This window comes from Geotrypetes seraphini, chromosome 2, assembly GCF_902459505.1.
Source record: "Geotrypetes seraphini chromosome 2, aGeoSer1.1, whole genome shotgun sequence".
Lineage (NCBI taxonomy): Eukaryota > Metazoa > Chordata > Amphibia > Gymnophiona > Dermophiidae > Geotrypetes > Geotrypetes seraphini.
In genome coordinates this window covers 263,624,582-263,651,593 of record NC_047085.1, presented here as the reverse complement: position 1 = coordinate 263,651,593, position 27,012 = coordinate 263,624,582, and the positions used below count along the sequence as shown (strand labels likewise).

General features: G+C 42.7%; 1 protein-coding gene across 2 annotated transcripts in view; it reads right to left on the bottom strand.

The window, feature by feature from the left end:
* Positions 1–27,012, bottom strand: part of TMEM184B (transmembrane protein 184B) — a 143,917-nt gene that overhangs the window by 111,279 nt on the left and 5,626 nt on the right. For both annotated transcript variants that reach the window (XM_033929518.1, XM_033929519.1), the window contains exons 2-3: positions 23,427–23,665; positions 8,575–8,740 (exon numbers count right to left, since the gene is read on the bottom strand). In XM_033929518.1, coding sequence (XP_033785409.1) covers positions 8,575–8,740; positions 23,427–23,600 — 340 coding nt within the window. In that variant the 5' untranslated portion in view covers positions 23,601–23,665. The remainder of the gene's footprint in view (positions 1–8,574; positions 8,741–23,426; positions 23,666–27,012) is intronic.

The following is a 27,012-nucleotide window of genomic DNA, read 5'->3' as shown; positions in this document are numbered from 1 at the left end:
AAAGTTCAAGGTTGGGGGCCAGTTTTTCTATTATTTCTGTAGAGTGACATGTCTGAATCTCAAACAGGCAACCTCCTGTATCCTTGCAAGCCATTGAGAAAAAGATGCTGCCCGATCTGAAACCCAATGTTGTAACAAAAGTTTAACAATAAGTACAGCGAGGCAAATGAACTTTCGTTGAGGAGGGAGAAATTCTACCCACCAACACCCTCTGGTCTCCCAATAGTAGCATGCTATAGTCCCAAGGAATTGGGCGCTTCACTGTCTGTTCTAAGGGAAAACCCCTTAGCCATAATTCAGTGGTAGGACACTTGAAAAAAAGATGTATGAGAGTACCCGGGGAACGTTGACATTTGGGACACAAATCCCCCCTCCCAATAATCCCATGAGTTCCCCTCACTCTCTGGATATTATGTCCTGTGTAATATCTTATATTGTATTTCCTTAAGATCAACCGTGCCCACCATAGAATGAGCATGATCCAAAAACTGCTGTCTCTCATAGCTGACTCCCAGTTCTCTCTACCATTGGTTGCAGCTTATACATCGATTTCAACAATTTATACCAGGTATAAAGTTTGTTTATTTCAGAAGGAACCTGTAAAAATTGAGTGTCCAACAGACCACAGAGCCAAGTGTCTTCCCATTTCTGTTGTAGGGAATTGTAATAATGTATAACCTGAAGATAAACCCAGAAGTGATTAGATGGTAATACCCACTTGGACTGCACACCTTTTTCATGGAGGGATGTACAAATCGGTGCCACAGCACCATCTCTCTCCTCTGCATTGCCACTCAAGCTGAGTAGTCATTAAATAATAGCAGTCTTGTTCCTTCATATTCCAATGTCTGTTTACCAATATGCTTTAAATTTGTTCTTTTTCACCAAATTGCATATCTCACTATTGCCGCTCTGGATTTGGTATTTGCTCCTGACTTCAAAACAAGCCTGGGTGCTGTTTCACAGATGACTCCGGCGGCCACTGTCTGTAGGCCCAGGTGCTCCGCCAACCACTTGTGAAAAATGTTGTAAAGATATGCTTCTGTTAGGGTCTCCCTCCCTCCTACCACCCGGAAATTATTCCAGCATTGTCTGTTTTCCTGTTCCTCTAGCCAGTCTGAGGGATGGTACCTGGGCCCACAGACTTTCTATTGGAGTGTGAATCCTTTGGGTGTCATCTTCTCGCTCGGAAATGCAGCACTTAGCCTCCAATATTCTTTGGGAGTAGACATCAAACTTCTCATTGATACTATCCCACTGCCAACTGCAACTTATTCTAATGCTGTAGTGACCTTTCTCAATATTTCCTGGGCCCACTCCCTGATGTTGGGAGGAACAAGAGCTGGTGCAGACATGTTAGTCTTGCTTTTTAAAACTTTACAAGTTTTAGCAGGCATACCTCACTCCCGAGGTCCCAAATTTACACTGCCAGATGCGGCTCTTCTGGAACTCACAGATGAGTACTATTTGTACCTTGGGAGCCATTTCCAAAGGGGGTTTCTGCCAATTTTTAGTCTGCTAGCCGAAGAGCCTAGTGAGGCACATCTTGCTAGGACAAGTACATCACATGACCCCTATATACAGTTTTCTTGCAAGTGTACAACTTGGAACAGAATAAAAATGAGCCTAGGAAGGTGGAGTTGAATTCTAGACACCAAACAAATTCTGTAGGACTGTTGCATCGAACAGACTGTCTCATCAGGTATTTTGTTCAAGGAAGTGATGAGATGTGAATGTGTAGATTGAGGACCATGTTGCAGCTTTCCAAATCTCTTCAATGAAGGCTGAAAAATGCAGCCATGACCCTACAGAGTCAGCTCTGCCTGGGGATAAGTCTACTAGCCAACTGGATAACTGTTTACTAATAGCTGCCCCCTTCCTGTTTGGGTCAATAGAAACAAAAAATTGGGTAAAATGTCTATGGGCTTTGGTCTGTTCCCATGCAGTCCAATGTGTGTGGACTTTCACCAGGATGGGCATGAAGAAAAATGTTAGCAGGACAAGACAGAAGTCCAAACACTACCTTATGAAGGAACTCTGAATGTATGCAGGGAACTACTCTTATGCTTAAAGTTTGTGTAAGATTGATCAGCTATTAAGGCCTGAAGCTCACAGACTCTCCAAGCTGAAGTGACCACCATAAAAAACAAGACCTTTTAGGTCAGATACTTCAGAGAACAGGAATCCAGCAGCTCAAAAGGAACTCTCATCAGCTGCATGAGGATGACACAGAGGTCCCATGACACAGTTGGGAAGTTTGAGAGAGGACTGTCAACAGCAAACCTCTCATGAATCAAACAACTAGAGGCTGTACAGAGATGCTTACCTTCTAACACAGTGATGGTTAGCACTAATTGCACCAATGTGAACCTTCACAGAATCTGTTTTTAGACCAGACTCAGATAGGTGTAGAAGATACTCAAGCAGTTTTTGTAGAAGACAAGAGAGAACCTAGGGCCTTGAACTCACACCAGATGATAAACCTTTTTTACTTAAAGTATAAATCTTGGTGGAATCTTTCCTGTAATCCAGAAGGATCTTGGAGACACTCTCAGGCTGTTGAAGAGATGCAAATTCTGCACCCTCAACATTCAGGCCATAAAGGCCATGGACTGGAGGTTGGGACACAGAACAGATCACACTGCAAAATCTCCACTTAAACAAAAAAATATATATAGACAAAACCTTAAATCGTGAGAAAACCTGTGTACACAGTGAAATAATTTTTTGTGCCTCAAACCTTTCAAATTTAAACAAAATAAATTAGTTTAGATTAAAGGAGGAAAAGTCTTTCCTCCTTCATGTAGACTATTTTATTTTAAAAGGTTTGAGACATAAAAAATTATTTTACTGTGTACACAGATTTTCACACAAATTAAGCTTCCAACTACTGTATATACTCAAATATAAACCAAGCTTTTTGAGCCAAAACATTGATCCAAAAATGGGGGTCTCAGTTTATATTTGAGTCTCTATTTTTCTTGCTTCCTCCCTCTCTCCAAAGATTACAATCCCCTCCTGTTAACCAGCACTAATGTTCCTGACCCTGTCCGACTGTCACTTTAGTCCTACCACCTCTCTACCCACTAACCTGCACTTCTGGTTGTTGGGCCAGAGTGGAGCCTTGGGCATTTGCACATGCTCAAGACCTGCTGGTTCCTGCCCTCTCTGAGAATCTCAGAAAGGAGCCAGCAGAAGCCTTGAGCATGTGCAGATGCTCAAGGTCCCTCACTTGCCAAACACACTGCATTGGCCTCAGCTTCAGGCAGAAAAGAACAGTGTCGATAAGAACAGTGCAAGTCGGCCGGAAGGGGATGGCCAGATGTGCTGGTCATTGGGTGGGGAGGTGGTTGCACAGAAGTGCCGGTCGGGTGAAGTGCTAGTCGGGCAGTGTCAGGATCAGAAGTGGTTATTGGGGGGGATGGGGGATGTAATCGTCAGAGAGAGGGTATTTTGATTTATATTGTTAGCAGAAATTATAGAGGGAAAAAAGGGTTTAGAGGGTTGGGATCTGGGGTTGGAGTATTGGACTATGTTTGAAAGATTAGGTTCTTACCTGGATAATCATCTTTCTGTTAATCTTCACTGGAGTCTGTACATTAGGTGATCAATCCCCAGTAATAAACCGGTTTTGCAGAAGTGTGTCACTCAGCTTTCAGCACCTCCCTTATTCCCAGTGGAGAGGAGTGTCCCCTTCAGTTTTTCCTTCTTCAAGCAAATTGTGCAGAGTAGTTAAAAACTTGCCCTTTGCTTTGACTGGGGAGCCGGCTGGGACTTCTGAGCTCTCTATTGCTGTGAAAGGGAGCAGGAGCGGGAAACCTATGTAATTGAGAATAGTAGGTCATCTATTGCTCTCTACTGGAATACCTTAAAAAAAAGAGGTGACTACAGAAACAGTGACTTGATGGTATCAGCAGAATTCTTGATTAGGTCTGCAACCTCTTCCACCTGGGTCACTGAAAAAAAATCAACCCAACATGGAATGCCCTCCAGCTTCTTCTGAGCCACCATTTCTAGGTCTGAGGCATGTAGTCAGTTCAGTCTGCACATCCCACTGCAGAGGCCCTGAACTTCACATTGAAATCATCATAGGTTACTTAAACCTAATTAATTATTACTTGGATCATCACAACTCTGTCATACTTTTTTCTCTCGATCTCTCTGCTGCATTTGACACCATTGATCATTCACTTCTCCTAAATAGATTAAAAACCATAGGGGTATGTGATTTAACTTTAGAATGGTTTACTTCATTTCTATCCAATCGCTCATCTATAGTTCATTTTAATAACTCAGTTTCTAATTCCTTTTCACATGACTTTGGTATCCCTCAAGGATCCATTTTGTCTCCTTTACTTTTTAATATTTTTCTTTCTCCTCTACTTAGTCTAGCTCAGTCCATAGGCTTTACCACCTACGCCTACGCGGATGATATACAGTTGATCCACCCCTTTAATTTGGAAAATTCAACTGAAATACTTTTAATTAATCAAAAACTTACAAAAATTAAAAACTGGCTTTTTCAAAACAGATTAGCTCTAAACATAATTAAGACAAAAGCATTACTTTTTCCTATTAAATCGGGATTAACACCAACAATTCCATTTTCCATCGATAATATTCCCATTGAACTTGTATCATCAATAAAAATACTCGGAGTCATAATTGATCAAAATTTTACATACCACGATCATATCAGTAATATTGTCAAAAGTTGTTTTTATCGTTTAAGAATGATTCGATCCGTGTCAAAATTCTTGGAACCCAAATCTTTAAATATTTTAATACATTCTTTAGTGATCGCGAAGCTCGACTACTGTAATTCACTATTGCTGAATATTACCCAAAAGGAAAAGAAACGATTACAAATAATACAAAACACCGCAGTTAAAATTATTCATAATGGCAAAAAATTTGATCATGTCACTCCTTTCCTTATTGATTCGCATTGGTTGCCTATCAACCACCGTATAATTTACAAAATTTCTTTATTAGTATTTAAAACATTAACTACTCATGAACCACAATTCATAGATAGGCTACTTATTCCTTACAATGCAATACGATCCCTTCGCTCTTCATCACAAGGACATTTAATGATTCCATCCTTGAAGATAATTGGCACCAGACGGTATGACATATTCTCTGTAATGGCCCCCCAAACCTGGAATAATTTACCACTATATATAAGAGAAGTAAAAGATCTCAATAAATTTAAAACTATTTTTAAAACTTTTTTATTTAAAGACGCTTTTAACGTTTAAGAATGCTCTATATTTAATTACTATTCATCGATTTTTCACATTCCCTTTCCGTATGTCTTTTCCTACCCCCTTTTTTTTCATTTCTTGATTAAATATTGTAACTATTCCCTTCCATTTTTTTTCCTTCCTTATGTATCATGTTAGTCTGTTTTGTCTGTTTGTATTTGAGCCTCATTTATTGTTTTACTACTTATTTTACATAAATTGTTAATCGCTTAGTTTGTAATAAGCGATCAATCAAATTTTAATAAACTTGAAACTTGAAACAATATGTTTTCTGCACACCTTCTGTTGACCACTAGCTGAAAGAGCTCTGAAGCCTTCTCAGGGGGTAGAGCAGTGTTGCAAACTTTCCAGCCAATGGCACACTAAACGCAGTACCCTGGCCGGTATGCACCCGGAAGTGCACAGTCGTCGATGCGTTCACATCACATGCATGCATGATCAACGCATTGAAGTCTGCGCATGCGCGGAGGCCCATCTGGTTGCTTCGGTGGAGGGATCCGGGAGGAGGGGGAAGTATGGTGAGAGGAGGAGAGACGCTGACGAGGAGGAGAGTCACCTGTGCCAACTGACTGCCTACAAGACATGCCTCTTGCTACAAGAGGCACATCCTGAAGGCAGACAGCCGGCGCGTATGACTCTCCTCCTCGCCAGTGTGTTGCGGCACAGCTGAAATCTCAGGAGGCACCCAATTTGCGATACACTGGGGTGGAATGTCTGCAAACTCTGCCACACTGTACACCAAGTTCAGCAAGTGCATCTTTGTGAAGAGTTGATAATGTGGGAGATTAGCACAGTATTCTGAAACACTTTCCCCCCAAAAGACTCAAGGGTCTGAGCATCCCTCCCAAGCACACCAACGAATAAATTTTGGAACTCTTGGCTCTTTGAAAGAGCAGATTTGGCCATCATAGAACAGTGAGGAAGCTGGTAAGTCTTGAATCTAAGTGCCTTTTGGACTCTGTACATGGAGACGGCTTTATTATGGATGGGCTGTAGAGAGAGAGGGGTCTCCTACTGTATCATCTGTACAGAATGATTCTGTGTATGGGCACTGCCAGTTTCCTTAGGAAGGGCATCAATGTTAAGAATGTCCAATATATTGGCTCTGGGATCTTCTTCAATATTCAGCTGAAATACGATGAACTTAGCCATTTCCTACACAAACTTAATAAATGAGAGCTCCTCAGGGTGAGAATCTTTCCTTTCAAGAGAGAGATCTGAAGGGATACCAAGAGCTTCCTCCTTTGAGAGAAACTCTGAATTCTGATCAGACTTCCAGGAGTGGTCCAAATCATACTCAAGGGCAACTTCTCATGTAGAAACCTAAGTAGGTAGGGAGAATGAGAGGGCACTCTCAAGTTGAAAGGGGATAGATTCCGTACAAATGTAAGAACATAAAAATTGCCGCTGCTGGGTCAGACTAGTGGTCCATCGTGCCCATAAGTCCGCTCACGCGGCAGGCCTCTAGTCAAAGACCAGAGCCCTAACTGAGACTATGTTCTGGTTCAGCAGGAACTTGTCTAACTTTGTCTTGAATCCCTAGAGGGTGTTTTCCCCTATGACAGAATCCGGGAGAGCATTCCAGTTTTCTACCACTCTCTGGGTGAAGAAGAACTTCCTTATATTCGTACGGAATCTATTCCCTTTCAATTTTAGAGAGTGCCCTCTCATTCTCCCTACCTTGGAGAGGATGAGCAACCTGTCCTTATCTACTAAGTCTATTCCCTTCAGCACCTTGAATGTTTCGATCATGTCCCCTCTCAATCTCCTCTGTTCTTCTTCACCCAGAGAGTGGTAGAAAACTGGAACACTCTTCCAGAGTCTGTTATAGGGGAAAACACCCTCCAGGGATTCAAGACAAAGTTGGACAAGTTCCTGCTAAAATGGAACATATGCAGGTGAGGCTGGACTCATTTAGAGCACTGATCTTTGACCTGGGGGCTGCCGTGTGAGCAGACTGCTGGGCACGATGGACCACTGGTCTGACCCAGCAGCGGCAATTCTTATGTTCTTTGTGTCTGCCTCTCCCTATTGGGTTGCTGTCCAGACTGTGCACCGAGGAAGCTTACTCCCCCTAAAGGACTAGATGACACCACCATCTCAACCTGTGCCAACTCCGACGACCTTCAAGGCCCTGGCATCAATGCACAGTGAGCAAGAAATACATGGGCCTCAATATCTTTGTATCATGTCGGGCAAGAAGGTGTTCCATCTCCTGCTAGATCATGACTGGATCTTTTCTTCAAAGTCAGCCACAGGTGAAAGTTGGCCTGAACCAGTACAGACATATTCTTTGCAGGTACCATGGTCAAAATAGTGGCCTAGTCCCAGTCTATCAAGACTGCTGTGACCACTCCAAAGCCTTGAAGGAAGCACTACCCTCTCAGCGTGGATACTTCTCAGCAGTGCTGACTTCCTGACACTCCTGACACTGTGCTTTAAAGGGGACTGATGTTGATGCTTCTTGGCTTCTGTCCCTCGGTTTCAAAGAGGGCTATGCCAAATCCTTGTATGTTCTACAGGTGGGATTGGAAGATGCCCAATGCCAATGGGCACCGCTGACGCCTGATGCTGAGGCAGGGGGAGACTTCCTAAATGTTGCTGATGCATCCCTAGTATATGATGCAACTCTGAGCCACAGAGACCAATGCCTCCAATGCTGAAATCAATGGACCAGATTTGTCTACACTAAAATTACTTTTGTGCTGCTGTTCAACTCAAAGCTTCTTGTTGATAGTCTCAAACAAGTATCAAGGACAATTATGATCGGGTCCCAGACATGACAGGTATTATGAATGGATGTCTGTAAGGGACATGGTCCTGTTGCCTCAGAACACTTTAAAAACACTTTTTCTGTGCATGTATGGAGAAAATTAGCTGCAGTAAAATCAAAAGATGTTATGGTGAAAAACTGGGTTTTCCTAACCAGTTTGCTCAGGGTCAAAGGAGCTATGGAAAAATAAGAAAAACTTAAAATGCTGAAAAACACCGAGACTGAGAAAGAATACCTAGACCCACTACAGAAAAATTTTCAAAATGGAACAAACTGAGTGGAGAAACCATGACCATTTTTTCTGTACTCTAAGGACAGACTGCTTTGGTCCCGTGTGACAAAGGCAAGCAGGAAAGCATGTATGCACAGCAGACACTGCCAAAGGCAACGATGGGAAGCATTTCCACAACAGGTTGGCATCATCCATGGGTGAGAATGTAATGTTCTGCTTCTCTCGAAAAATAAATATTTACCTGTAGTAATTAAACACCATAATTTGTAATCATAATCTCAAGAGTATAATGCACTTACCCTCATAACAGTCCCGTACTGTGTCAAAGTAAACGTAGTACTGGTCATTGGTGAAGAAGAGAAGACTAAGCCACGAGTCAAAGGCATAGATGGGCACAATGAACAAGATACGGACAATATAGCGCTGTTCATTGGGACAGCTGTAATAGCGCAAGTGCATGTAGATCTAGAGCAGAGGAGCAAGAAAATAGAATTAACAGTATTTTGAGTGATATGTTTATGTGTATATATGTACTTATTAAAAAAGTTTCTATGCCAAATTCCACAAGTCACACCAAAGCAGTTTAAAGTAAAATTATTCAAATAAAGCCAACAATCAGACCAGAGCAGAGTACCGTATTTTCACGCAGATAACGCGCACCCGTGTAAAACGCGCACACGGGTATAGCGCGCAGAAACCACGATTTTATGTACAAAAACTTTTGTATACCGCGCTCACGGGTATACCGCGCATGCAGCCCGACTGTCCTTTCGCCCGCCCCGACTCTCCTCTGGCCACCCCGACTCTCCTTTCGCCCTCCCCGACTCTCCGTGCGCTGTCCCGACTATCCGTTCACACTCCCTGACTTTCCGTGCACTGCCCCGCCTCTCCGTGCGCTGTCCCGACTCTCCGTTCACCCGCCCTGACTTTCCGTGCACTGCCCCGACTCTCCGGTCGGGTTGGGCCCATGTGCCTCAGGCCGCGCCCCCAGGTGGGACCTAAGGCTCCAGGGCCTATTCTGATTGGCCCACGCGCCTTAGGCCCCACCAGTAGGCGGAGCTTTGGGACGGATGGGCCAATCCGGCCTCATTCCGTCGTTGGCTGCCTGCCGGACAGGCGGGTTTGGCTCCCGTCTGTCCGGCCAACTACCAAAGGTACGGGGAAGGGGGGTTGCGGGTCGGCTGGGGGGGCGGTCGGAGGTTCTTGGGGGGGGGCGGTCGTTGGAGAGAGGGGGGTTTGCGTCGAGGGCAGGAGGGCCTGGGATCCCTCCTGCCCGTAATGTAGTGCGGGGTGGGGGTAGGGGGTCGCCGTGGCCAGGAGGGTTTGGGCTCCCTCCTGGCCCGATATTGTCGGGGAGTTGGGGAGTCGGCCGGGCAAGAGGGCTTGGGCTCCCTCTTGCTCTGATCGTGGATGCGGGTGCGGGTGGGAGCGCATGCGAGCGGTCCTGCTGGGGGGGGGGGTGAATTGGGCGTCGGGCGGGGTGGGAACTATGTAAAAAAATTTTTGTATACCGCGCTCACGCGTATAACGCGCGAGGGGTATGCGCAGTAGGTAAAAACGCATATAACGCGCGCGTTATATGCGTGAAAATACGGTATATATCTCCTATGGGTACTACTAATTGATATTGCTACACCTCTGACATTTTGCTTTATATGTTTACATAGAAAGAAAATTACACTATGGGGTCCTTTTATCAAGCTGCGCTAGCGGGGTTAGCGCGTTGGACATTTCATCACGCGCTAACCACTGCGGCAAGCAAAAAAAACTAACGCCTGGTCAATGGAGGCGTTAACGACTAGCGCAGCAGGCGGTTTAACTCGGGGTATTCCACACGTTAAACCCCTACTGCGCCTTGATAAAAGGACCCCTATATATAACAAAGTACATAACAGCTACATTTCTGTCTCATTATCAGAGATGGGACAGAGTTCAATGAAAGAAGGAATACGGTATTCAGTTAATCTATCACCAAGAAGGATAATCACATCAGATTGCATTATAATAAAGAGAGGTTGCTTACCCATAATAGGACAGCAGAATAGCAGTTAATATATATAAGTAACATCACTGGACACAGCCTTGTAGAAGCATTTAACTTAGAAGCTACCAGGGTTTTCTAAATATGCTCTACTGAGCATGTGCCGCATCACAAAAATTGCACTAGGTCCCCCTCGGTTTGGTATATACCAGGGGTAGGCAATTCCAGTCCTCAAGAGCTGGAGCCAGGTCAGGTTTTCAGGATATCCACAATAAATATGCATGAGATAGATTTGCATCTCAAGGAGGCAGTGCATGCACATCCATCTCATACATATTCATTGTGGATATCCTGAAAACCTGACCTGGCTCCAGCTCTCGAGGACTGGAATTGCCTACCCCTGGTATATACCAATAAGCTAGAGCAGTAGTCCCCAGCCCTGTCCCTGCCTGCCCTGAACTGCCCTGATCGCTTGCCTGCCCCGACTCTCCCACCCTTCCCCGCAGTGCAAGCCCATGGTTTTAACCCGCGGGCTTAAGAGGGTTAAAACCACGTGCTCCGTTAAAAAAAGGGGAAAAAAACCCCCAATCTCTGACAGGCCCGGAGGTCCAGCGCATGTGTAGACCATTGACTGATGGTCTGTGCATGCGCTGGGATCGCTTTAGAGCGATCCAGGCAGGCAGAAGGGGGCGTTCCTCCGATTGCCCCCATCTGCATATTAGGCTTTGAAGAATTCATCGGACCTGCCCAAATCAGGCCCGATTGGGCAGGTTTGTGAATCTAGCCCTAGGTTCTCAGTTGAGCATGAGGCAAAGGCAGAACTAGAGCACTACATGGCCTGATTAACAGCCATGCTTAAGACAAAATATTCCTTGATTCTCTCAAAATTTCACCTCTTTAGAAGTAGCAGAGAAAAGTGCAGAACTTACTATAGTAGCAGGTGGGTAAGTGCTAATAGTTTGTTAATGAGCAGTGGGAATAGGCAAGCTATGAGGCTCATAATCAAAACGAAAATACATCTAAAAACCCGTCTAAATCGGCACTTGGACGATCAAAGAGACAGATCGTCCAAGTGCCGATATTCAAAACGGGTTTTAAACGTATGTAAAAGCAGCTTAGGCCTTTTCACTGCCGCTGTGCGCCCAGAGTGTAAAGGGGTGCTTCTTGAGGAGTGGTTAGGGAGAGAGGTAGGCGGAATGTGGGCCGACCTAAACTTTTGATTATTGCTGTAAAACGACTAAATCTAACGAGACTTCCTAGACGGAACTTATACATTGTGACTTAGGCGATCTAAAAACAGGTATAAGGGTCTAGAAGGTATCCAAAGTGACCAGATAACTACTGCAGGGACAAAGTACAGACCCCCACACACTCCTCCCAGTGATCACTGAACCCTCCCATCCCATAAAAATCAGAATTAAAAACATACATAACTACCTCCAGAACATCAGCACCTGGCATAGGAAAGTCTAGTAGAGCTGCACAGAGGTGGCTTAAGTAGTCTGGGGGGGTGGGCTAGAGGACCCAGGCACATAAGCCTCTCTAACCACTGCATTCATGGTGGAAAATGTGAGCCACCAACCAAACCCCCCCAAACCCTACTGTACTGTCATATAGGTGGCACCTGCAGCCATAAGGGTATTCGGGTGGTAGACAGGTGGGTATACTATGTTTTGGGGATGTTTTGGAGGGCTCACTATGACCTATAAGGGAGTTGTGGTGAGCTATTTTTTTTGTGGGATCCTTTTTGTGAAGTTCACAGCAGTGTTCTGTAAGGTGCCCCACTACTCTGTTGCCATGTCTCGGTGGTCAGTCCATCACTTTGCTGATCTTCCCACGTCCAAAAGGTCTTGTTCAAGGTGTTTTGAACTTGGACAATTTTTTGGACGAGAATGCAGTATAAAGAGAGACAATTTGGTGGTCTGGACAGTAGAAGTAAACGATTCTCAAAAATATATATATAGGGAACGTATTTTTCAAGAATGGACTTTGGACGCGGCCCACTTTGGATGACTAGCATCTTAGGCCCAAAACGGACTTAGACTTTTTTTTTTAATTAAGTCCCTCTATGTATTTATTGGAGTGGCTTAAATGATTAGAAATGGAGTGCTCCCACTACCAACTCCCAGGAGGGATATTTTAGACCAGTTCTAGATATGACAACTTTATCATGGCAAATTATGGGAAATGTAGCACTGATATCAATGGCTAAAAATCAGGGACTACAAATAGCATATTGAATTAGCATGTAAGATCGAAAACAAAATAGGCCAAAAAGCTGGGTAACTAGCAGTTCTGGAGCAGCTGGCTGTGAACCTGGGCAAGTCATTTCATCTTCCATTGCTTCTGTTGTAGACGGTACCCTGCTTCAAGAGAGATTTACAGCCAATATGTCTGATATAAATGTACAATATTTTATATGTGAAAAATACTTCATAAATGGAAAGAGCAAAATAAATATTTTGCTTTGGTGAACCTCAAGCTATACACACAAAAGTCAATTTTCTAGACACAACAATCTGTCAACAATGGTTACAAGCAAACATCTATATACAAGAAACCTGCAAACAGATGCAGCTACCTCCGCAACTCCAGCTTACATCCTTCACATATTAAAAAAAAAATCCATTATACACAGCCAAGCCACAAAATACCACATCTGCTCTAACCCAAGAGACAGAGATAAACACCTAAAGACCTTGAATGAATCCTTCATACAAAAATAATACAACCCTAAAATAGTCTCCAAGAATACTGCCTCATCCCTTAAAACAGCCAGAGAAAACACACTACAAGGAAAAGAAAACCACAGATAGGACCCCCTTGGTAGTGACATACAATCCAGAGCTGGAAAAACTAAGAAAAATTATACAAGATCTACAGCCACTACTCCAGGAAGGTAAGTGCTAGCCTTCTGTCAGCCACCTAATCTGAAACAAAAATTGGTAAAAAGCAAACTGCTCACACAAATCCATGAAGAAAAGAATGGCACACTACAAACTGTGCAAACACATCTCAGAAGATCCCACAGTCATCCCACATAAAAGGATCCTTTATATGTTCATCTTCTAAATATGGTGTACATCAATCAATGCAAAAAGTGCAAAGACGGTTGTTACATTGGTAAAACAGGCCAGATGCTAAAGACCAGAATCAATTTATATAGATATCAAATTAAAAATTGTGACACCAGCCAGGATGTAACCTCTGTCGGACAACACTTTGGAAAAACTGACCGCTGCACCAATGTTTTAATGGTGTTATTACGTGCCATTGACTTGTGTTTAAGTACTAGTGACTTGAATTGCGAATCTAAAAAGAAATCAGTTTGTAATAGTCCAGAAAGGTCCATCAGCGTCATCCCCATGGTTGTTTTCAATGTGTCCAGCCATCTGGATTGCAGGTCGCCCCCTTCACCTGGTTACTTTGATTTTCCCCAAACATGTCCTCCTCCTCCAGTGATCTCTCTCTTCTGATGGTGTGACCAAAATAAGATGATTGTAACTTCATAATTTGGGTTTCAAGTGACATAGCCAGTTTGATCTCTCCAGAATAGATTTGTTAGTTCTTCTGGTGGTCCACATCACACCTAAAATCCTTCTCCAGCATCAAAGCTCAAATGAGTCAATCTTCTTTCTGTCTTGTATCTGCAGTGTCCAACTTTCACATCCGTAACTAACCACTGAAAAAATGAGTGCGTGGACAAGTCTGATTATGAGTCTGGATTATGAGCATAATCCATTCCAGATGCATGCTCGTAATCCAAAATGCTCGTTTATCAAAGCAAAGTTCCCCATAGAAAATAGTGGCAACAGCAACGATTTGTTCCAGAACCCGGGATCTGTACCTGTCGGGTGCCGGGTGCTGCAGCGCCGTCTCCTCCGTCCACCTGCTCCGTCCGTCATCCGAAGAAGACCCCCACGGTGCCGCTTCAGGAGGATGCCTCTAATGTCTGCCAGCCGCCGGAGAACCCCGCAGTGCCACTTCAGAGGGATGCCTCCTCCATCCGCCAGCCAGCCCTCCACGTCGGATGCCCCTCGCATGCTGGAGCCCACACCCGAGCCCAGGCAGCCGAGCGCCACCCCACCCGCATGCTGCGCATGACACGCACAACGCCGATGATTGACAATGTGCGCATCACACGCAAAGTGCAGGCGGGACGGCACCCGGTTGCGAAGGTCCAGACAGAGGTCCTCCAACCTGCGGAAGACACCCGATGTGGAAGGCTGGCCGGAAGACAGAAGAGGAATCCCCTGAAGCGGCGCTTCCTGGTTTGTAAGTGCTCATTTATCGGGGCAGTGCTCGGTTTGTGAGTCAAAAGTTTGCTGAGTGTTTTGCTCGTCTTGTAAAACACTCGCAAACCGAGGTTCTACTGTACTTTGTCAAGAGCCTTCATTGAAGAGCTAGTTGCTTCTTTGTTTACAAAAGAGTCCAGGAAATTGAAATCCTTTACAACTTCTATTCTATTGCCTTCAAGCTCAAAATCTTCATCATTTTCCATGTTCATGATCTTCGTCTTGTTTATGTTCAGTTCTAATCCCATGTTATGACTTTCAGCTTTGACTTTCTTAGTAGATACAGCATGTCTTCTTTGCTGTTGGTGATGAGCACTATCATCTGTATAGCACAGGTTGTTTATTTCAGCCACTCATCTTCCAAATTTGCTTTTCTGAAGATGGTTTCACTGTACAGGTTGAACAGGTAAGCTGACAAGATGCATCCTTGCCCAACACCACATTTTATATGAAACCAATTAATGTTGCCATATTCAGTTCTCACTGCAGCTTCTTGATTTTCATATAGGCTCTTTACCTGCTGAGTTATGTGTTTGAATATTTCCATTTGCAGTAGAGTTCTCCATAGTTTATTGTGATCCACACAGTCAAAAGCTTTACTGTAGTCAATGAAGCAAAGGTTTTTGGTATTCTTTGCTCTTCTCCAATATCCATCTAACACTAGCAAGAATGTCTCGTTCCTCTATCTTTTCTGAAACCAGCCTGAACTTCGGGTAGTTCTTGCTCAGTGTATGATTGGAGCCTTCCTTGTATTATTTTCAGCAACATTTTGCTGGTGTGTAGAAGCAATGCAATTGTTCTGTAGTTGTTAACAGTCCTTGGTGTCACTTTTCTTCAGTATAGGTATGAACAGTGATCTTTTCCAATTGGTTGGCCATGTTTTTTCCTTCCAAATCTATTGACACAGTCGAGTTAGGGCCATGAAAGCACCTTCTGAGCTTTTTATTAATTCAATTGGAATAACGTTGATGCCATGTGACTTGTTTTTCGATAAAGCTGCTGTGACTTCTTTTAAAATATGTAGTTCTTCAGCTTCAGTTTCTAGTTCAATTTCCCCAGTGCTATCCTCATTGCCTTGTCTATACAAATTTTCTGTATATTCTTTCCATCTCTTTTTAATGATTTCTGGATCATTCAATATCGTTCCATTGGTGTCTTTAAGCATCCCCAATCGAGGTTGGAATTTCTGCCACAATCTCTTAATCTCCTGATACGCTAATACACATTCTGATTCAATTTTCTGACAAATATCCTTGAGCTATCATTCTTTGTTTTGCCGAACTTGACATTGAAACATTCGGTTCATTTGTGATACTTTTTCTCTATCACCGGATAGTTTTGCTAGTCTTCTTTCTTTTGCTACTTTTCTAGTTTCTTCTGAGATCCAAGGTGATTTCTTGGCTCTCTTTTTCTTCTGGAGTGTTTTTTAAATTTTCATCACTAATTACAGTTTTGATATCATTCCCTAACTCTTTGGGCTATCTCCTGTATCAAGCAAGGCAACCTGTTGTTTAGTTTTATCCAATAGTCTGATGGAATGTTTTCAATGTTGCATTTTGGGACATCTCTAATGATCATCTTCTTACGAAGCTTTATCTTGATCTTGCATGCCAAAAGCTTGTGGTCGCTTCAACAATCAGCTCCTGGTTTAAGTCCTTGCAGTCAAAACTGCTGATTTACATCTCTGTCCTACACAGATGCAGTCAATTTGATTTTGATACATGCCATTTGGAGAGTTTTTATGGTAAGAATACTAAAATGGAACTTTAAAACAATTCAAGAACAGAATGATGAAATATTTTGATGCCTATCAGACAGGACTTAACAAGGATTTGGGCTTTCTTTTCCACTACATAGATATTTAAAACTGATTTTGTCACATCTCTATCTCCTGCTCCCTTACCCCTACCTCTTCTTGTGAAAATTATCCAAATTTTCCAAGTTTCATTAAAATACAATCACTTATCAGGATACAATCACTTATCAGGATTTCTAAGCGAATTACAATAAAATAATTTGGGGACTAAAATTAACATAAATTTTAAAATACAGATAACAAAACTAAATGAAGACATTTGACTAAGGAAATGGAAGGTATGAGGGAATGAAATATAATTGTAAAAATAAAAAGAGGATATTTAGGGCTCCTTTTATCAAGCTGCGCTAGCAGTTTAACGCGTGTAATAGCGCGTGCTAATCCGCCAGCCACACTAGCCGCTACCGCCTCCTCTTGAGCAGGCGGTAGTTTTTGGTCAGCGCGTGATGAAAAGTCGCACGCATTAACACCGCTAGCGCAGCTTGATAAAAGGAGCCCTTAGGGTAAGAACAAGAGGCTCGGGGCTGAAAAGATGCTTCCTTAAAAGATTATGGACAAAGTCTAGAACTGAATGTTGTCACAATATGAAAGTTTCTTTAAACAGATGACTTTTAAGTAGACCTTAAAGCAGTCAAGATTTTCAATTTTCAATGTTGAGGAGCGACAACAGAGAAGATGTCCTGACGTTGGTATTAATTATTCTTAAAGATGCTTTCATGTTTTCCTTACATATACTGTATTTGTCAGCATTTGCTTATTTTTGATCTGAAGAAGGGTTACCTTCAAAAGCTCATCAAAAAATTCATTGAGTTAGTTCAATAAAAAAGGTATTACCTTATTTCTTTTGTTTTCTGTTTTATTTCTATATATTACCTTTGATAGTTGTGAAAGGATATAGACAGAGTAGAGGCAGTATTAGGCCAGTTTCAAAGGGAATTTGCCCAGGTAACTTGAGAGTTAGCTGAGTAAATCACCTACACCTAGATGCACTAAAATCAGCGATCGTCTAGTTTTGACTGGTTTAGCGACGATCACATTTGCTGACCTGATGCAGAAAATGGCTCACTGTGTTGTTTTCTTAACAATCACTTATTCTCTGATCTGGATATGCAAATAAGGTCATTAATATTGAAATGCCATGTAAACTAGCCAAGCAACTCATTTTCTAACATCACTTCACGATACACGAAAAAGGCAAATACTTTTTAGCAATCTGAAAAAAGCGACTGGTCAAGTCCAGTCGCTGCACAACAAAGGAGTCGTGAGTAGGAGATGTCAATAATTCAGCCACGGGTGTACAGTTCAAAGTTCTTTATTGATAGTAGCACTGCGAGGACTCGAAGACTCGATACAGACAGTGTTTCGGCATCTATGCCTTTGTCAAAAGTCTCAATGACTGGTAGTTCTATCACACAAATAGAGCATTCAATACAGGTCAAATTTAAAAGCGAGCAGGAAAATATCTGGTGTCCAAAGCAAAGACCATTTTCCCATTTCCAACAGTGGCCAATTCAGGTTCCAAGTTCCTAAGCCAGATCCCAAGTAGTAAACAGATTTTATGCTGCTAAAGCCTAGGAATAAGCAGTGGATTTCCCCAAACCATCTCAATAATGGTCTATGGACTTCTCTTTTAGGAAATTATCCAAACCTTTTTTAAACCCCACTGATTTCACCACATTCTCCGGCACTTCTCTTTTAGAAAGTTATCCAAATCGGGTTTGTTTTTTTTTAAACCCTGCCAAACTAACTGCTTTCACCACATTCTCCAGCAACAAATTCCAGAGTTTAATTACATGTTTTGTGATGAAATCTTTTCTCATGTTGGTTTTAAATCTACTACTTTAGTAACTTCATTATATGCCCTTTAGTCCTAGTATTTTTGTAAAGAGTAAATATGCGACTCACTTCTACCCACTCACTCCACTCTGTATTTTATAGACCTCTATCATATTTCCCCTGAGCCATCTCTTCTCAAAGCTGAAGAACCCTAGCCGCTTTAATCTTTCCTAATAGGGAAGTTGCCCCATCTCTTATCATTTTCATCACCCTTCTATGTACCTTTTCTAATTCCAATATATCTTTGAGTGGTGGCGGTCAGAATCGCACACAGTATTCATGGTGTGGCTGAATCATGGAGTGATACAAAAGCATTATAACATTTTCATCTTTGTTTTCCATTCCTTTCCTGATAATTCCTAACATCCCACTTGCTTTCTTAGTCATCGCCGTACACTGAGCTAAGAATTTCATTGTATCCTTAATGACACCTAGATCTTTTTCCTGGGTGGCGACTCCTAACGTGGAACTCTGAATCACGTAGCTATAGTTTGGATTCTTCATTCCCACATGCATCACTTTCCACTTCCTCACATTAAACGTCATCTGCCACTTTGATGCCCAGTTTCCCAATCTCACAAGGTCCTCTTGTAATTTAAGAACTTTGTGTCATCAGCAAATTTAATTATCACACTAGTTATTCCCATCTCTAGATCACTGATATGTTAAAAAGCAGCAATCCCAGCACAAACCCCTGGGGAATTCTACTATTTACTCTTCTCCATTGAGAATAATGACCATTTAACCCTACTCTGTTTTCTATCTTTTAACCAGTTCTTAATCTATAATGACATAACTTCAAATCCCACGACTTTCTAATTTCCTCACAAGTCTTTAATGAGATATTTTATCAAATGCTTTTTGAAAATCCAGATACATTATAAATCGACTGGTTCACCTTTATCCACACATTTTATTCACCCCTTCAAAGAAATGTAGTAGAAAGGCAAGATTTCCCTTGACTAAATCCATGTTGGCTTTGTCTCATTAATCCATGCTTATGAATATGTGCTGTCATTTTGTTCTCTATTGTAGTCTCTATCACTTTTGCCTGGCACCATCGTCAGACTCACCAGTCTAATTTCTCAGATCACCTCCAGAACCCTTTTTAAAATTTGGTGTTACATTGGCCACCCTCCAGATTTTGGGTACCATGCTGGATTTTAGGTTCAAACAATTTTTATTAATGCAAACAGCAGCAGAAACAATGCCAGGGCACCCCAATGGTGCACAGTACAAACAATGAAGCATCATATACAATAATATAACAAGCAGGTACAGAAGAAGAGTAACAGCAACCAAACTCCCCCCCCCCCCTTTCTAATCTACACAGGGCAAGTGAGACCAGTGGGGGCGGAAAGGCACTCCGAGGCTCTGGACTCTGATGAGCCCCGAAGATGCCACCCCCCCCCACCTAACCCCACAGATCATACCCGTGACAAAGTGCCAGAACCTTTCAATACCTCCACCTCCCCAATCCCTCCCATCCCTCCCCCCCAATGGTACTCTCCACCTCGCCCCACCATTACTCACCATTGCTCTCTCAGCCCTACAAACTGAGCGCCCAGATTAGGACACCCACCTTAAAACCTCACTGCGTCCCTTTGGATGCAAGGACTGCAGATACAGCTCCCAGATATTCAAGAATAGCATATTTCGCTTCCTAGCCCCTCCGGCATCTCGCGCCCCCCAAGTGGCCAACTGATGCAACTGGTTCCACCAATGCCAAAACGCCGGGTCGGAAACCGTCCAGCACTGAAGAATACATTTCCTGGCCAGTAAGCTCATCTTCCTACACAGAGCCCGATGCACCCTAGGCAAATGGCCAATAGCCTCTGGCAAATCCAAGACAAAGTGGGCTGGAGTGCTGCGCAAGGCTCTCCCAATTAACCCTGACATGTATGAGATTATACGCCTCCAAAAGCGCTGGATAATGGGGCATGTCCCAAAGTGTGTCCCCCCATTTCACATTTATGACACAGTGGTGTAGGTAGACCGCCACTGTAATACAACTGTGTACGAGTATAATAGGCACGTAAGGTCATCCTATAATGCGTTTCTCGCAACCATGTACACGGGGTCACCCCAGGTGTCACCCTCAAGGTACGGGCTACATCCCAGTGTCCCAAATTAATCTACAATTCCCCCTCCCATTTACCCCGGATGTTTTGATAGTCCTTGGCTGGTTGTAAATCTTGCAAACTGGCATGAATGCTAGACACCGAGATGGATACCCCCTCCTCCCGGGCAAACAACTCCTGCAGCCTAGCCCCTAATTGCTTGTGCAATTGTGCTCTGTCGACGGATCCCACATAATGCTCCACTTGATGACATGCGAACTGCACTCCCCAGGTCTCCTCCACCTTAGCCAGCAAATCTGCACGGGTCAACAGCTCTCCAGCAGCCCCCAAGAGATGTTCTAAGCGAGAAACTCCTCTCTCTCCAAAGACAAGTACTCCCGGGAATCCCTGCCCGGAGGAAATACTGGATTACCCCGCAATGGCAAGAGATCAGTGACCATTCCAGGGCCTGCACCAGCCAACGCCAGGCCGCTTGCAATGTGCTAAATAATACACTAGTTCTGATAGAAGATGGCAGTGCCTTCCAGGGACTATGAAGTAACGCAAACACGTCAAAGGGAGCAAAAAAACTCACGTTCCATCTGAAGAGGAGTGTAGCTGCTAGACATATTCACCCAATCCCCCAAATGGAAAAGCAGACACGCATAATTATAGACCCGAACATCCGATAATCCTAACCCCCCCTCTACGCCAATTCTCCGACAATTGCAGTTTCGGTTTCCTGGCCGCCCAACAAAAACAAGTAACCCCTTTATAAAAAATGTGCAATTCTTTCTTCGTCAAGCACAACAGTAGAGTCTGCAAGACATACAGCCATTTGGGAAAGATAAACATCTTAACCAAGCAAATGCGCCCCATCAGAGAAAGTGCCAATGCCCTCCAGGTATCTAGCAAAAGCTCCGTCTGTTGCTGAAGCTTATCCACATTAAGGCGATACAAATGAGGAACCTGCATAGTCATCAAAGTCACCAAGTACACAAACTGTCCGGGCGCCCATGTCAACGGAAACCCATTCCCCCATAGGGCCTGAACCGCTACAGATGATGCTAATGCCTCCAATTTGTCCAAATTTAAGCAGAAACCTGCATAGTCACCATATTCTTTAATCAATTCCAATAAGGCCTTTAAGAAGGGCAAAGGATCTGTAAGGTGTACTAAAATATCATCCCATGCTGGATTTTAAAAATAAATTACCAATTGCTAACAATAGCTCTACAAATTCATTTTTCAGTTCTATTAGTACTCTGGCATGTATACCATTTTGTCAGGCGATTTGCTATTCTTCAATTTGTCAAAATTGCCAATTACATCTTCCAGAGTTACAGAGATTTGTTTCAGTTTCTCCAACTCATCTGCATTAAATACCATTTCTGGAAATGTTATCTCTCCCATACCTTCCTCAATGAAGACCACACAAAGAATTAATTTAACCTCTTCGCTATGGCATTGTCTTCCCTAAGCGACCCTTTTACCCCACTAGGCATCCAGAGGACCAACTGATTCTTGCACTATATGTTCTTGCCTCTGAAGCAAATCTTCTTTTCAAGGTCTCTCTTTACCTTCCTTATTGGCACCTTGCATTTGACTTGCCATTCCTTATGCTGTTTCTACCTATTTTCAATTGGATCCTTCTTCCACTCTCTGAAGGATTGTCTTTTAACTCTAACAACTTCCTTTAGCTTACTTTTTAACCATAATGGCTGCCTTTTGGTCTTCCTTTTTAACACATAGATTATATATGGTCTGGGCTTCCAGGATAATATTTTTGATTAACTTTGATATAAATTTTTCATCTTTGGTAAAAAACAAACTTAGAGGAGCAGTTACATTCTCATGTTATCACAGTCTTTTTTATTTTTATTTTTTTTAAGTTAAATGCATTTGTATTGGATTTCCTTTATGTACTTTCTCCAAAGATTATATCAAATCTGATCATGTTATAGTCACTTATCAAACGGCCCCAACACCATTACTCCCTGAGTTAAATCATATACTCCACCAACGACTAGATCTAGAATTGCCTCACCTCTTGTTGGTTCCTGAACCAGTAGCTCCATAAAGCAGTCCTTGATTTCACCAAGGAATTTTATCTCCCTAGCATACCTTGATGTTACACTTACTCAGTCAAAATCAGGGTAATTGAAATCACCTAGACAGCAGGTACAAGAGTCCTCTCGATGCTCTGGCTCAAGACAATGAATGCACCACTTGTGTGGATCAGTGAGTGAATGGCCCGGTTACAGTGAATGCACTTCTTGAACCCACTGGACTGCTTCAACAAGAGAGGAAAAATTTTGGCGGCTAAATCAAAAGATGCAATTGTGCCGACCGTCAGAAAAAAAACAAAACAAAACACATGACGTGTTTTGATGCCCAAAGGCTGAACAGGGGCACAAGGTCCGAACTGAAGAGAAATGAAAAGTCTAAAAAACTCAACAAAAAGAAAACAAAAACTAAGTAAAAATAAGTAGGTCATCAAAATAAACTTGAAAGTCAGAAAAAATATACTAATTGAAACAAGAAGGCAACTCATTTGGAGAAAGTCTAGACATAACTTCTTTGCTCTGCAGAAAATGAAGAACTGAGGTACTGCGAGCCAACATCGGGCAGGAAGGCATTCGCGTGTGCAGTTCTGAAGCTTTGCTAAAAGCTTAAAGTGACAGTACACTTTAGCACTGTCCATACCGGGCTCCGTGGATTACATCACCCATATGTGAGAATATGCTGAATGCTTGTCCTAGGATAAATGACTGAACTGGAGACAGAGACTGTGTCTGATTTCAAGAAAGCCTGGGATAGGCATGTGGGATCTCTTGGAGAGAGGAAGAAATAGTGGTTGCTGTTGCTGTGGATGGGGAGACTGGATAGGCCATTTGGCCTTTATCTGCCATCATGTTTTCTATGTTTCTAACTCGGCTTGGTGTGCTCTATCTCTGCCTGCTGGTGGATGGGCATGACCCACCCGTCTCTGGATTCATCTGCTGCTGATAAGGAAAATATAAATTCTAAACCATCTCTTGAAACATCTGTATAACAACTAAACTTCACCCTGCCATGCTAATTACATCAAAGACATTTTGATATAATAAATTAAGACATATACCAAGGTTGCAAATTCATAAGATTGAACTAAAATTATTACCTGATGACAAGTGATCAGAAGAGCTGTCCATACAAAAAAGCCAGATATGGCCTGTGCAGTCGTCGTCATCAGAAACATAGGCTGTTCCAAAGGTACTGGACCATCAGGCATATGGGAAAAGTTGGGGCCCAAAGGCATAGGAGTACCCATTGTGTGGATTATTTCTGTTACCATCCTTTCTCCTTCCAAAAATCTCCTAGATTTAACGTAGCAACACTTCCACACATTAACTTGCTTTTCTAAAGGAGAAAACAAACAAACAAAGAAAAAAGGTTATGGGTATTCTAAATACATCAGATTTGTTCTGTCCATTTGCTTTTACCAACCTTACTAGGAATCAGATATACATGAAGGAGAAATTATGTCCTATCAGATCATTTTCTTTCTTTTAGTCAGCAACACTGTTCTGCAACGATAAGGTGTTATCCCTTCCTACCAGCAGGTGGAGATAGAGAAAACTGAATTCTACAAGTGACCACCAGTATAAGCTGGGGTGATCCCTGTAACAATTCAATCTGTGCAAATAGCATAAGATCCTTTTGTGCAATACACCCAAGCCTCAATCACAATTGCAGCTGCAATGATAAATCACAGATCAAAGAATGGCACTTGCTACACTGCATTATACCAGAATACAGCAATATCATGGTAACCTCATATTTCTCAATAACCAAAAAAACACCCTCCAAAGTACAGGTCTACGTATCAGAATTATTATCAAAAGGGAGAAAAGACCTCAGTATCCAAAAGGGCTCTATATAGCTACCCACATAGACAAGCTGGTTTCAAACATAATTTGAGACCAGCAGATACATCCTTGGTCAAAAAACTCCCAAATAAGAGAGCTATAATGTATTAGTCTCTATCAAAAAAGCACACTCTCTTTCAAATTCAATTTTTTCAAAAGTCACTTTCACTGTTATACAATTTTTTTAGTATTTTTCAATTTTTCAATGAAGTCACTTATCTGAACATTGGTTTGAACGTAGTCCTGGGGTTAGAAAGCAGGAAAAATTGCTCCGTGGAAAGTAAGCTGAAAGCTATTCAAGCATGACCATTACCACACTTCCACATAATCCAACAGGGCTCCCTGTTTCGCTAACACGCTTCTTCAGGGATTTGCCTTGTAATTTCTTCAGGGCATTCTTCTCAGCTAAAGACAAATTCCAAACCGGAAAAAAAATGTTTTTCTGTTTAAGTTCAATATCCTGCAAGACTAAATTCTTATAGGTCTGCAGAGCTGGGTCCAAAGGACCTGAAGGGGTCGTGTCTCTATCCCTTGGATAAATCTTCTTGGACCCCTTCAGGTCCTTTGGACCCGGCTCTGCAGACCTATAAAAATTTAGTCTTGCAGGATATTGAACTTAAGTCTACTCACACAATGTGTCAATCATATCAAATGAACCTAGGCATGTGAGAAAAGTCCCATTATGTATTTATATACATTAAAAGGAAGCCTCAGCCCCACCACTCCACCGCTACGTTAATTCTTAAACTGCAGGAAGAATTACGTGGCACCTCATCATTGGCTACCAGTATATATTTTTTTATGCATTTTTTCACCACCTTTTTTTTTAGTGTTATTTAACACTAAAAAAAGATGGTGAAAAAATGAGCTACTAGGAATAATGTCTTGAGACTGAGGTCCTTGATGGAGACCAAGTATAGAGGCTCAAATGGCACTTGAAACAACACCCAGAGAACTAGACTGAGGTCCCACAAAGGGAAAGAAGGGTGAAAACGGGGAAGTAGGGTGCAGCTGTGCTACCCCTCTTCAGGAAGTATACCACCTTTCTATGCAAGGCTAGAGAGGTGCTCTTCACTTTACCTTAAAAACTGGGTAGAGCAACTATCTAGACCCTCAGAGTGCTCAAAGCAAGCACCTACTCTGGTATCCCCATGATATCAGGAATCTGAGCTCTCCAAGAAGACAGGGACCAATTCCCATACCAGAATTTAAACACACACCAGACACAAACATAAGTCAGGTATATAGGGGACTTTCTAGAAGGCAGCAATGTAGACACACAATCCTGTGAGGCAGACATCCAAACAGGGGCAATGGCAGAACAGAGAGGCTTCTAATCTAATCCTTAGGTTTGTATACCGCATCATCTCCACGTTCGTAGAGCTCGACACGGTTTACAGTAGGAGAAATAGCTGAACCCAGGCATTTTCCCCCTAAAAGGCCTGTTCCCTTCACTGACTGAACAATGGCTCTGTCTTTTCATCAATTCTGGACACCATCAAGTCGAACCATGAAGGACTTCAGCAATCCAGAATGAGCTGAAAGTCTTAATGCTCCAGCTCCCATTCTCACAGTGACAGACAGGCAGTGTGCAAGGAGTGAGAGACAAAGAAAAAAAAAAAACCCAGACAGACAGACATCTACTCTAGCACCCGTGTAGAGTGCTGCAGACGCTGCTGGAATCGGAAGGTTTGTCGGGACCGCAGGAAGGAAAGGGGGGGGGGCGGTAAGAGATTAAAGAAGCCGGACAGACTATGGGAAGAGAAAGGGGGGTAGGGGAAACGCTGCTGCTGTACAGGGAAGTGATGTGGGGGAGGGAATGCTGCTGTGGCTGCTGCACAGGGAAGTGGTGGGAGAGAAATGCTGCTGCATAGGAGGCAGGGAAAGAGACAGATAGATAGAAAGAAAAGAAGAAAGACACAGGGGTAGGGAGAGACGTAGAAAGACAGACAAAGGGGGCCAGGGAGAGAGAAAGACAGCGAGAGGGAGAGAGAGACAGAAATAAAGACACACAGACATATATTCTAGTACCCGTTAATGTAACGGGCTAAAATACTAGTGTGTGTGTGTGTGTGTATGTATATATATATATATATATATATATATATATATATTTATATTTTATGTGGATATATGATGTTTTAATAAATTGATTGTCCTCACAGTAGTTTGACCTTGAGTCCCTTCCCCCACTCCTTTTTCGTTGTCAAATCCTGCACGTGGGGTTGTGATTTTTTTCCTTTGTATTGTGCGATACAACTGTTGTACCAACGCAGCAAGGCCCTAGCCATGTAACTGCTACAAATGGCAATTCAGTTTAGAATGGGCTAGAGAGGGCTTCAACAGAAGCTCCAGTAACTGGAAGCACTGTTCCCTCTAAGCAGAGCAGGAATCTTTTAACTGCATTACTGCCAGTAAGTGGTGGCACTTCAATATTATGTTTTCAAATCACTAGGGACAGACAGGTTCTCTGGAGTCTTGCATTGCTTGCTTGTCTCTATCTATGGAAAGTGCGATAGTGAAACAGCATCACCTACTAGCAGGACTGTAGGTGAAGCACACCTGCTCAGCACAGAGGGAACAGTGGTTGGAACCGAACCTAAAGACAGTGCTAGGCGGACTTCTACATTCTATGTCCCAGAAATGCCTAAGACAGACAATGATCAAGTATTTTATATCACATTCATTGTTAGTTAAATCATGAACTAATGCAACTGCTGGGCAGAGTGGGTGTTCAGATTTTTATCTGCTCTTTTCTTCCAATTTTGTGGTCACTGGGGTCAACAATGTACCATATATACTTGAATATAAGCTGAGATTTTGGGGCACAAAAAACGG